The 13,548-nt window shown below is 37.7% G+C and overlaps 1 protein-coding gene across 7 annotated transcripts in view; it reads right to left on the bottom strand.

The window, feature by feature from the left end:
• LOC139757045 (WD and tetratricopeptide repeats protein 1-like) overlaps positions 1-13,548 on the bottom strand; it is a 30,652-nt gene that overhangs the window by 16,835 nt on the left and 269 nt on the right. For 2 of the 7 annotated variants that reach the window (XM_071677061.1, XM_071677065.1), the window contains exons 1-5: positions 11,124-11,263; positions 9,111-9,287; positions 3,615-3,745; positions 3,247-3,358; positions 1,634-1,821 (exon numbers count right to left, since the gene is read on the bottom strand). In XM_071677061.1, the coding sequence (XP_071533162.1) occupies positions 1,634-1,821; positions 3,247-3,358; positions 3,615-3,745; positions 9,111-9,269 (590 nt within the window). In that variant the 5' untranslated portion in view covers positions 9,270-9,287; positions 11,124-11,263. Of the gene's footprint in view, positions 1-1,633; positions 1,822-3,246; positions 3,359-3,614; positions 3,746-5,765; positions 5,951-9,110; positions 9,288-11,123; positions 11,462-13,548 lie in introns of those variants that run through there. The other 5 variants (XM_071677066.1, XM_071677064.1, XM_071677068.1 and 2 more) reach the window with 4 other exon arrangements.

The raw sequence follows: 13,548 nt of genomic DNA, 5'->3' as shown, positions 1-13,548 counted from the left end.
CCTTGTTCCCTCCACCTCCGACACATATATCCTCTTGGTCAATCTTTCCTCACTCATCCTCTCCATGTGCCCAAACCACTTCAAAACACCCTCTTCTGCTCTCTCAACCACACTCTTTTTATTTCCACACATCTCTCTTACCCTTACGTTACTCACTCGATCAAACCACCTCACACCACACATTGTCCTCAAACATCTCATTTCCAGCACATCCATCCTCCTGCGCACAACTCTATCCATAGCCCACGCCTCGCAACCATACAACATTGTTGGAACCACTATTCCTTCAAACATACCCATTTTTGCTTTCCGAGATAATGTTCTCAACTTCCACACATTCTTCAAGGCCCCCAGAATTTTCGCCCCCTCCCCCACCCTATGATCCACTTCCGCTTCCATGGTTCCATCCGCTGCCAGATCCACTCCCAGATATCTAAAACACTTCACTTCCTCGTTTTTCTCCATTCAAACTCACCTCCCAATTGACTTGACCCTCAACCCTACTGTACCTAATAACCTTGCTCTTATTCACATTTACTCTTAACTTTCTTCTTCCACACACTTTACCAAACTCAGTCACCAGCTTCTGCAGTTTCTCACATGAATCAGCCACCAGCGCTGTGTCATCAGCGAACAACAACTGACTCACTTCCCAAGCTCTCTCATCCCCAACAGACTTCATACTTGCCCCTCTTTCCAAAACTCTTGCATTTACCTCCCTAACAACCCCATCCATAAACAAATTAAACAACCATGGAGACATCACACACCCCTGCCGCAAACCTACATTCACTGAGAACCAATCACTTTCCTCCCTTCCTACACGTACACATGCCTTACATCCTCGATAAAAACTTTTCACTGCTTCTAACAACTTTCCTCTCACACCATATATTCTTAATACCTTCCACAGAGCATCTCTATCAACTCTATCATATGCCTTCTCCAGATCCATAAATGCTACATACAAATCCATTTGCTTTTCTAAGTATTTCTCACATACATTCTTCAAAGCAAACACCTGATCCACACATCCTCTACCACTTCTGAAACCACACTGCTCTTCCCCAATCTGATGCTCTGTACATGCCTTCACCCTCTCAATCAATACCCTCCCATATAATTTACCAGGAATACTCAACAAACTTATACCTCTGTAATTTGAGCACTCACTCTTATCCCCTTTGCCTTTGACAAATATATTTATATCATTTTATCATACTTTGTCGCTGTCTCCCCTCTCATTTATAATTCTCCAAAAGAAGGAACGGAGAGGTGGGCCAAGTGAGGATATATCCTCTAAGGCTCACTCTGTTCTAACACTACCTTGCTAATGCAGGATAAGGCGAATTTGAATGAAAAAAAATGTAAATTCAAGTAATGTATATTACTGAAATCATCAATGCCAAGCAAATCTACATTTACCTTTAGATTATATGATACCAATATTTCATTTTCACATTTTGTACAATAAGTACAAGCCATAAACAGGTCTACATCAAAATAAATACAATTATTCCTGTGTCATGTTAATGTAATGAACTTAATGACTCTACAATACCTCTAACAGGCAAAAATGCAATAAAACACCTAGAAGATATTTCAAGAACCTACAAAACAAAATGAAACTTACATAACAGTACCATCTTCTGATGCAGAAAAAAATACATGTGGTAATGTTGGCACTGTGGCAATTCTCTTGACTCGTTCACAGTGGCAAGTGCATAGGTGAGTCACTTCTTCAGTGTCTAATTCACGTACTTCTATCTGGCCATCACCTGCCCCTGATATAAAGACTCTGTCTCCACTTTGAGGTAGGAACTGAAAATACAATGAATACTACAATGAAGGTTATTACATATAAAAACTTGAAGAATAATGTACAGAAGTATCCCATGCATAACAAAATTAGTTACCCTTAACAAGAGGGGTGTTCCATGAAAATTCTGTGTTGTCTACACAGTAGCAAAGTTATTGGAAGTGAAAGAAGAATGAGTGGGAATAGTATCTAAAAAAAAATTCAAAAACATTTGTACAAATTTCCCATGCCTAAGGCAGACTTTTCTTGAAGTTATAAGCTAGGTTAGGTAGCAGGTTAAAAATCCTTTAAATGTGACATAAGCAAACTTCAAGATATTTGTGAGTGTTACGCCATTCAATTCTTTAGAAGGAAACAATGTATAAAGTCTTTTAGTATATGACTTAAACTTACGAAGCCATGACCAAGGTTAAGTTGCACATTAAACCTTTTTCTAAGGGGCATAACTCAAGCAAAGCCCAAACTTGATTGATGTGTTCTATGCTACTCAGTTTTTTAAATGCTTGGTCAGAGTTACATATTTCAAGTTAAGACCAAGGATGCACTGCAAATTATAGTGGCTTCCGATGACAGAAAAATGACAGTGGATGCAACCCTTAAATGTATGGTATGCTATGTAGGCAACTAAAGAATATAAATTTTCTGTGAGTTTAATACTGTATATATCATAGTGAAGAAAAAGCAGGAACAGTTTGAGAAACACATCATCTCTCATCTGTGCTTAACCATGTCATATCAGTCAGCAAATAACTGACTCAGGTCTCCATCTTTCCTGTATCTTTTCTTTTTTTATTATTACACTCTACCATCTTTCATCCCTATTAAACCATAACATACCAGTCTGCTAGTGGCTTACTCAGTTCTCCAATTTTCCTGTACCTTTTTTTATTCACTGTTACACTCTATCTTCTTTCATCTGTGATAAACCATAACAGTCTGCAAATAGCTGAAAGTTCTCCACTACTATTTCTTTTCTATTCAGTGTTACACCATACAAATCTCTTATAAGCTTCTTCATTGCATGTCCATGCCAGGTATTCACATTATCTCCCAGTTAACTGTTCATTACTTAAATGATCATCTAAAGACATTAAACATGGATTCACTCCTTAAAATTCAATTCTACATATCTGGTATTCCCACATCCACCACTCTTTCACTTCTCACTCTCCGACACTGAGTTATATGTACGAATCAATACTTTCAGGGTACTCTCTACATTCTCTTTCCTCCCGCCAGCAGACCATCCAATTCTCAGAGTGAGGTGGAAGGCACTCCTCTGATCCTGTCTGCTGCTGCTGCTGCTGCTGCTGCTTTGTGTGTGTTGTGGGGAGGAGATGGCATGAAAAACAAGTATGTGGGGAAAGTCTGATCTAGCAAAGTCAAAGCTCTAACATCATTAAATATTTGTCAAAAGAAAACTTTACCTTTACTGAGAAAATATTACCCCTATGACCAGTAGGCAATGTCTTGATTCGTTTTTGTCGATAAACATCCCAAAGCACAACATCATAGTCATCTGATCCAGAAAGCAGCAAGCTGAAAATATAAAGCAATGCCAATTAACAGCATGTAATAGGTTAATATCATAAATAATATGGAAATCATAGCATCAAGATTTAAAAGCACTGATCCAATAGATATGAGCAAAAACATTATTTTCTTTTCTTTTAAAGGTTTCAAGAACAGTAACTGATGCTTTTACATTATCTCAAATTTTCATGAGTTGAAACCATAAGGTAGGTACAAAAAGATAGGAGTCAGTAGAAGCCAGCTAATGCTCCTCAAACCTCACCTGCCCTCTGCATTAAATTCGATGCAGTTCACACAACCTCTGTGGCCTTCTAGTTCCTTTATAACCCCTAGACGACTCACTAGAGAGCGAGTCATCTGATTCTGCCGTGAAAAACTCTGCCAACCTACACCCTAGAAGACACAATTCATGTATGTAGGTGAATCACATGAAAATCATGTTACAATGAAATATGCTTATAATAGAAGGTGAACACTTACAAGACAACTGCAGCAAAAATCTTATTCAGAACGAAACCAGACTAGACACAACTGGGAATAACTATCTAAAGCTTGCTCTTTCATCACTATCTGGCATTACAGTCATTACCTACTGTGATTTTCTATCCATCCAATACTCATGGGGTCCAATCTTTTAAACTTTCTTTAGTACCATACAATACTTCAAAATTATTCTTAATGTCAGCACTAACAACATTCTCACTTAAGCCGTTCCATGTTTCCAAAACTTTGTTACATACGTATCATTTCTTGACTTTTCATATCTTTACTCTTACTTTGTTTCTAGCACTTCTTGTCAGCCTGTAATTTTTGAATTTGAGGGAATGTTCATTTTCTAACTTCATTATACTCATTCAGAAACTTTTATACTGTCACTATCTCTTCTTTTCCTTCACCCTTCCAACATGTTCCACAGCTGATAGCTTTTCCCAGTAGCTCAGTTCCCTTACTACTACTACAAACTCTGTTGCACAAATCTTGACCTCCTCCAGCAGTTGTGCTTCTTAACGTTCTTCCTCAAAAAATACAACTCTATTTCACCCTCAATAATTACATCACTAAACTCTGGCCTTTGACCTGATCCATATTAAGCCAAACACCAAAGTGTTTATATCAGAAAGATAAAAGATAAGGAAGAAACAGCAAGTGTTAACTTTCAACTTAGTCCTGTAGGTCTGATGGCATTTCCATCAGGATAGTCACCTTGACCATCCAGCATTCACCGAGTCATCTAGATGGGTTCATCCATGTAACGCAGCTTCTTCATTTCAGCCGGGATTTGTGGTTGCGATAAAATATCAACAGACATTTTAGTCCTGGTGCTCACAACAATCAAGGGTTTGCTAGGAGCCATCTAGCTGGGCTTTTGCCTGATGCTCTGCTCCTTAATATCAAATGGGACAATCCACTAAGACAGCATTCCCCTAAGACCCTCCAAGCCAGGCCCAACTTATGTCTACAACATATATCACTACAAGGCCCTAGTTTTATCAACTTTTATTGTTTTAAATTTGGCACTATTTAGCATGAGCCAATCTCATTGCCACTGGTGAAAGAAAGTTACCTGTAGTTGCAATGCTTTCAACTAAAAGAAAGAAAACATGAAAATATGAAAGGGACTTAGTTATCTTCATCATGATGAAGGGGGAGTACAAAGTAATGCTGCCAAGTCAGTAAGGGATATCCAAGGGATTTTCATGGATGTTTTGGACAAACAGATACCTATAAAACTGATATGCGCTAAAACAAACATTAAAGCACTGATGTAATATTAGCATGAAAAATGCAACAGCATAGGTCTTCCAGCACTGGCTGGCTGAAGTCATACCATCTATGATTCCTTACATCAGCAGTATAACCAGCAGTATCCATACAAGTTCTATATTTCTATTATCAGGGAAAGCACTCTATTTACTGCCAGCCAAAACAAATATCTTTCTTCTTGCTGAAGTTACACTGGGAGAGGGGGGGGCTATTTGTCAGCCACTATATACAAAGGGTTAAGGACAATTACCCCAGTGCTAGTATGTGTCCAGTGCTCACCAGGGGTCATCTAACCAGGTTCATCCATCACCCAGTTCCCCTATGGACAGTTACCTTGACACTAGCATCAGTCCTGTGTTTACCAATTTCATACAGCTAGGCTCATCATTGTCAACCTGCTCCTTCAAGTTTCAGTTTGGACTCATCCATATGATTGCATAGCCTTAAAGACAGTTACCTAGGTATTCATGCAATTTCTGCATTTGCTGGAGTCATCTAGCTGGGCTTATCCCATCACCCTGCTTCATTTCATTTTAGGCTCACCAGTGCATGCACATTCCCTTAAGAACAGTTTTCTTAGCCTCAGTGCCCATCCTGCATTCACCAGGAGTCATCCAGCCCAGTTCACCCATCACACCCTGCTTTTCACCTGTTCCTGATGGTGGCAGCCTCGATAGTGGTCCCTGTCTGGGGCTGTATGAGATCCTGGAAGCCACTATCACCAGCTGCAGTGTCCAGTTACCATAGAGATGAGTTCCTGAACTGCTAACGGTGCAACATGAGTTCCTAATCACCGCTGGGCCACCCATCGATGCCCCCTGCCAACATCACCTGCTGAGAGATCCTAAGTCAACTGGAATTACGGCTGACCTCTAACTTCTGTCACATAAAAGCTGTGATCTATAATTGTGTATCAATCCTTCCTCTTTTCCCCTGAACCTTAAACCTAGATATGGTGTTCCCTTAATTCAGCAATATAATTTTTCTATTGTTATTCAACCCAGTTTTAGGTGAGGAATTTTCTTTCCTTCACTTTCTAGTAGAGTTTTAGATATCTAAGTTGAAATAGGTGTCCTTTGATATGATTCGTTCTGAGGTGAGGTTCTAGGGAACTCTTCTAATCCCTATGATCGTCAATGAAATCAGCTTCCATCTCAGCACTGCCTTTGAACCCTGACATACTGATACAGCAGTTAGAAAATCATGTGTTCTGGAATTCCCTGCCTATGTGGAACACTTAACTATAATGTCCTCTATCATTCAAGAAGCAAGATCTAAACACCAAGATTCATCATTCATTTTGGCTGGACTTTACTAACACACTTGAAGTTGTACCACACAAGTTCATAAAATTTGCACTGGACCTTTTCCATACACAGTGCCAGAGAAACTAAAAAGATACATTATCATATACTATACCAGCTTCCAAATCAAATCCACCGCATAAACTAAACATCATTCCAGGCTCAACATGCAGGGATACCAACAGGAGGTGCAATTTCTCCCATCTTCATTCTAACGGTCATATAACTAATCATAAGTGCAGCCAAATTATGGATAAGGAACAGAGGCAGCACCAGGTTTGGAGATTACTCTGATCATAGCATTCATGGACAATATATGCATATCAAGTCATTAACATATAATTTAGAAATACCACCTGGGAAACTGGAGCATCTCGAGAAGTAACATAAAATTCAATTCAAATCTATAAAATCTGAAACATAATAAAGCTTTAAATTGATATCCCATCATTCATACTCAAAGAAAGAGGAGAAATTCTAAACAGTCAACTAAACGTTATGTTAGAGATATTGGTCAAAAGAGGGGAATGTCACTCCTAAGTTTGGTCTGCATGATACTGGAGAAGATATCTAGAAAAGCTACTAAAATGAAAGACTAATACAGATCAAAGAAAAAGGATCATGTATTATGAATCTTTGAGACTTCTATGAGTAGGCAGGCAAAATTAATCTCAGAAAAGAAGGATAGGTGGTGGAACTCTGTGGTCTTGGGTGGCCAAAAAACCTCTGATACCATCCCTTAAAGAGTGAAACTTCTAAGTATGTGTTAGGGAAGATTACTCAAAAGATCATAAGCTGACTACCAGAAGACAGAGACTGAGAGAGCAAATAACTTGTCAGATGAACCTTCTTTTGAACTGGGGAGGGGTAAGACAAGGAGGCAAGATAAAGCAGTGTTGAAATAGCTGTGTCTAAGCAATGTAAAAGAACTGAGATATGATTACAGTACTGACAATCCTAAAATTTTATGGTAAAATAAAGTGACACATGTGGCAAAGAGAACTGTACCAAACGTAGCAATGATCTGACAAATGGTTCAATAAACAGATATGAAGTAAATATGATGATTAAGGATAAGAACAGAAAAGACTAACTACAGTCCCATAACAGTAAAAAAAAACTGTGAAGGGGACCAAAGAGCTGATATCATGCAAAAAAAAAAAAATATCCCACAGAAAAATCATAAGAAAGATACTGAGAGAAGTAAACTGTATATTAATCAATGTCAGGATTACCTTCAAATACAAAAACAGCAAGATATTTAGGAAAATACACAAACCTGATACCCAACTCAGGCTGAATTATGCTTTAGTACCTAAGTCTAATTCCTTGAGGAAAAAGATGGTAGTACTGACAGTTCATACTAATGCAGTAAGGATGGACCCTGTATTATGCTGTGAAAACAAGAGAGATATCGTTGATTTGTCCACAATGGAGAACATAAAAAGAAACAAAATAACCTCCTGTATATTCCTTAAAGTTCACGATATTAGTAACAGATTAATTCTATCCATGAGATCCTAACCCTGATGATATGGGTAACTAGGCATTAGAGTGTCACTGAGGTGTCAAGAAATATTTCTACAGCAAAAGAGAAGAGAATATGTAGAACAATCTAAGCTATAAAGAAATAAATGTGAAAAGCCAGGAAGAAGTCAAGTCTGAATAGTGGATGATGTTAAGAGATGGGACTCCACATGGGTAAAGCTTAAGCTACTTCCTACATTAGCAGCAAAAGACATAACCAACTTCAAATTCTAAGAAAGCCATAATGATGTAATGGAAGCAACTTTCCTGAAATTCCTACTAACAAAAATCTCACCTAACCAAAATATTCTTTAAACATAAATAAACAATACAATGGCCAGAGGGTAAGACATGACAGTTAATCATAAGGAACACAACACAGCTTCATTAAATTTTCACATCTAGAATATTTTGGGTCACAAATATGAGTAGCATCTCCCTATGTACAAGGAAGACACCTACAAATGCATCTTTGCGACATCTACATTCACTTTCTCTGCAAAAAATGCATATCCATTTCATTCTTCACAAACATGCTTTGATGACATCTCAGATGATTCTGAATTCACTTAATACTCAACAAACACATCTTTACTATATACTACACAACCTTAAATCCACTTCATGCCTAACAAGTGCATCTTCACCTTCACATTTACATCTCCATCTCACCCCCAAAAATACATCTCCACTGCACTACATCCTCAACATCATCAGCTTCTGACCTTACCCTTATAAGTGAGGTCACAGGCCTCAGTAAGGTTGTTTATTGTATGAAGGAAAGAGAACAAAAAATAAGAAGTTGAGCAAAATGTCTCCTACCTATGGAGTGAGACAATAAGAATGGTACATGGGTACAGGGGAAACATTTGTTTGAGGATAGAATAGCAAATGTGTGACGCAAACTAAACAATGATGAAGTAAATCTGTACAATGATGGAGGAATCAAAATTCCATGATAAAAAGAGAGATTAAAAGGTAGATTTCAACAAGCCATGCTGCAGTCACAATAAAATCAATCTTCTTTCTAATGAAATCAATCCTTTCTAATCTTATCACTTCTTTACATATGGTATTTCCTGATTTTCTTCCCAAGGCCTCTGTTTTCTTTAACTGTGATCAATAATCATTCATATCACCATAACAGTATCTCAAGTTTTTACCTCTATTTCACGATTTCTTTGCAGCTGAAGAAGACTTGGCTTTTTTGAAGGTCTTCTAAACAGCATGGGCTGACGTGACGGGAAGAAAGAATGATTGGAAGAGTCCTTGGCCTCAGAGTCCTCTGAGTTTGACTGTCCTACTGTCAGGCCCTCCATCATCTGAGTGGAAGAACCTTTCTGCAATAAGACATCTCCAGTTATAAAATGGGTTAAAACATAAATGAAATTCTGAAACTTGCTGCATTATGAGAAATACACCGCCTCCTAATTACAAAATAGTAGACACTATCTAAGGATAAAAAGAGGGATTGAGCTTCCCATTAGACTTATTTCTGAGTAAACATAGCAAACTGAAGTCAAAAAGCACAGTGGCATCAACACAATGGTCAAGGGTTGAGACTTTAAGCTGCAGGGTTTGTCTTTCCTCCCATTCACAAGATTACAAGGTGATTTAAAAGTTAAGCAGTGTACCAACGACAATCATAGCCCCATTGAGGTTCTGTAAAAGTTCAATTCCACAAAGTATCACTACAATTCCATGATGATATGCAAAATGCGAATCAATATAAGTCAGTAATCAGCAAAGAAATTAAATAAATAATGTTATATCAATGTGATGAGAATACCATCACATATATTGAGCTAACAAATGCAGACATAAATAATATATAGTAGCAGCTTTTTCCCTTAAAAAGACAAAGATGACAATGATAAAACCACTGATGCTAATGGAGATAAATTCTAAATGGAAATGTCAAAGCAGATATTCACAAAAAGGTCTATGTATAACCACTTCATAAATGAAGATTTAAGTTTCAGCAATGTCAGTACAGTGTTGTGAGAATGCAATAAGAGTTGTGGGTTATGACTTGGTGATGGTTATTAGCATCAAGGAAACTGGGGTTTAGTAATGTAAAGGTGGGAGAAAAATTTGGAAAAAATACAGAGCCTACGAAAACCTCACTAAAATTCCTCAGCTGTTGAGATTTATGGGTGAAATAAACCTATAAAAATGTTATATGCTGCTAAGGACATCATGGACTGGCTGCTTGTGGCAAGGTTGGGCAACAGGAGTGATGATCACCTGACCTGTCCCTCTTCTTTTAACTATTTGGCAACTGTGTGATGTTCAGTCATGGGTGTGTCTGGTGTACTTCTACAGAATATTGAAAATCAAGATATTTCTGGCTGCTTAGGTGATTACGTACGGGTTTCAGACATTCTGCTGATTTCCTCCAAGAGCCTCACTTACTTACAATCTAATTAACCCTACATTTTCCAAGATCTTCATCACTCTCCAATGTTACATTATTCAACATCAAATAATCATATATATATATATATATATATATATATATATATATATATATATATATATTACATATAATAGAACCTTCACTACTTGTGCCTTAGCTTATATCATAAAATACATTGTACTGCTCTATACCTGGTCTGCAACTGTTAATGTATTCTCAAAACACTACAATAATATTGCAGGACAATATCACTGAATACCCAAAGCCTTTTTCTACGAAAGTGCAAGCTGACAAATTAATCTTTACCCTCAATATACTTGATATTTAACGACCATACTGTCCTGATGATCTCAAGATACATTTACTCACAAGGCCTACAGTTATATTAAGCTTACAATTACATATGAGCACTTGGTTATACATAAGTGCACTCAATTACACATATGAGAACTTAGAAAATCATGAGTAAACTTATTCATATACAAATGTGTAATTACAGTTACACATGCAAATATTTCTCAACTTCACATGAGTCAACGGTATGGTAAATTGTATGCAGGTATGACTCCACAAAAGTGTCATGCTATTAATCCACTTATTGCACTTACAAACTACTTATGTGACTGCAGAAAGCTACACATTCGATTTTTTTTTTTGAGAAACTTATAAATGTACTACGTATGCATATAAGAGATACCCCTAACATACTCTCGCTGCCCAGGCTTACTTGGCACACGGTAGATTTCCATATTCTCACCTTTTTTCGATCTAATTAACCCAAAAGATTCATAATTATCCAACTGATCCGCTGTACGATAATACCCAGAGTGGTTGAAGGCAATCAAGCTTGGCTTGTGGTAGTACAGGAGTGTAGACAGGTGTAAAGTGTCAGTCTCTGGGGCCTCATGTTGGCCTCCTGCTTCAGCCAGCACCAGTGTAGTCGCCACACCCAATTACACCATCAAACTATACTTGATCATGAGTCCTCCTGGCAACTGTTAAGTCTTTAGTTATGTCGAGGGACGTGTATTTACACTCTGTAACCTGCCACTACTGGTAGCAGAAGTTACTAGTGGAGTCGGTCGCTTGGACACCGACGTAATGCAAAAAAAAAAAAATGGTTTGCCCTGTCGTAGAAAATGAAAACGTACAGATGGGACACTTTCATTATCATTTTGAGTCCTAGAGTCGAATTTATTATCAGGGGTGTCATACTTATTTTTTTATTTGTCTCATGAAGTTACTATATAAGTCCCGTTTTGCATCATCATTTCCCAGATTCGAAGTAAATGGATAGACCCACACACACACACACACGAACAAGTACACACATACAATAAAGGTATTCTCACTCCAGTTTTCCATTAAACAAGAGCGTTGAAGTAGTGGTTCTGTACTTATGAGATGCTTCTAGCATGCCACATATTTTAATGGTTTTGTCATGATCAGGTGGTGGAGGTCTGAGAGGAAACCTGAAAAGGACAACAGGAAAACACCAGACACCCACTGACTTCCCAGCAGCCGTGAGTACTTTTAGATTTCAAGAGTTCATTTCGATATGAAACCTTGGAATAACCATTTAAATGGTTTAACTATGGTTCTCTCAGTCCATAGTTCGCCACAATATTACCCAAGAAATGTACATATCCATGTTTTGCAAATTTTATCACATTGTTTTAGCAGAGGTCAACACAAGTATTTGCCAAGGCCTACTGTGAATTGAAATCTGTGGTCGATTGGTTTAGACAAACCAGTTCCCATTGTTAAAGCTTCATCCTTTGGTTGGCTCACAGGTCTATCAGTGAGGGCCATATCCCCGGACATGGATACCCATGGGGTAACCCTGTTGCATGTAGAAATTGGGATACAGGACTTAAGGTATTATCATAGTATGACACACTATTCTAGAACATATGGTATTATTATAGTATGACACACTATCCTAGGGTTCAAAGAGTATATAAAGAAAGGCGGTATGACGGTATTCAACGTTTGATCATATTTCATGACTGTGTATTAATGCTGGTAGCAAAGCAAAGATGACTTCAAGACAAGATTTATATTCAATGATGAATAACCGGATACCATTACAGTGCCTATGGAGTGATATCATATGTGAAACAAGACATGCAAGAAACAGACATGGGTGAATACAGCAATCTTAGCGAGATCACTGGATAAAAGCATATCTACAACGATCACTAGGAGCTAAGGAATTTACTTCCCAGTTATTGGAATGGAGAAGTTATCTTATTTTTCAATTCAGTGTTTGGTACTTCCAGTTCTAAATAATGACTGAAATACTAACACTGTAATGTCCGATGAAAGCACGGCATTTTTTTTTTCGAGAATTTTAAATGCATGTTCTCGCTGTTGCATAAAATATAAGCATATTTGTTGTCAAATTTAAACACAAAGCAGCCGCTTGACCGTACTGAGCTTAGATGTTTTAGGTGTATTTTCATAATTCACTAAAACTAGAGTTGCAAATTGTGAATGCTTCCACACACAAGCTGTCAGTGGCAGGAAACCACTGACTTAGGATCCTAGGCACTTTAGCCAGCAGTATAATGGCTATCAAATTCCCTCTCTTGGTTTTGGTTTCGGCCTTTTATTCTTCTTCAGATGCACATACATTACTGTTATTCAGTCCACAAACACACTCTCTCCATCTTACACACACCACTGGTCGAGAGGAAGTTCTAGGTGAGGGGAGCTCTAGAGATGGGACCCTACAATAGAACTCTCTCTTCATACTGTAGAAATAGGTAATTACGTACTCGAAAATAACAATCTAATACATTTAATAGAATATCTAAAGGATATGAGAAGGGAAGTACTCGCAACAGGAAAAATATTTCAAATTTTGTAGATTGAATAATGTACATATTTAAGAGCGGCAAGTTGTTGTTGCTAGGAAAGACATGAGGAGGATAATGATACAAAACTTTGGTTGTTTGAGAAAACAGACACCATAAAGGTTCATTTATGAATAACCAAAGGCCACACAATGACCCAGTGACGCAGTAGCTTACGTCAGGTCAACAAATTAACAGCACTGATAAAATCATTCGTGTACCTAAATCAAAAGACCTCCGTGCCGTTATTTCAATAAAACGTTTAAAATATGCAAGTATTGAATGGCGTCCACATCAAAAGAAGGATATGCATATTTACAAGAA

Source organism: Panulirus ornatus, chromosome 24, assembly GCF_036320965.1.
Source record: "Panulirus ornatus isolate Po-2019 chromosome 24, ASM3632096v1, whole genome shotgun sequence".
Taxonomy (NCBI): Eukaryota; Metazoa; Arthropoda; class Malacostraca; order Decapoda; family Palinuridae; genus Panulirus; species Panulirus ornatus.
The sequence above is the reverse complement of the archived record's forward strand: the minus strand, read 5'-3'. Positions and strand labels throughout refer to the sequence as shown.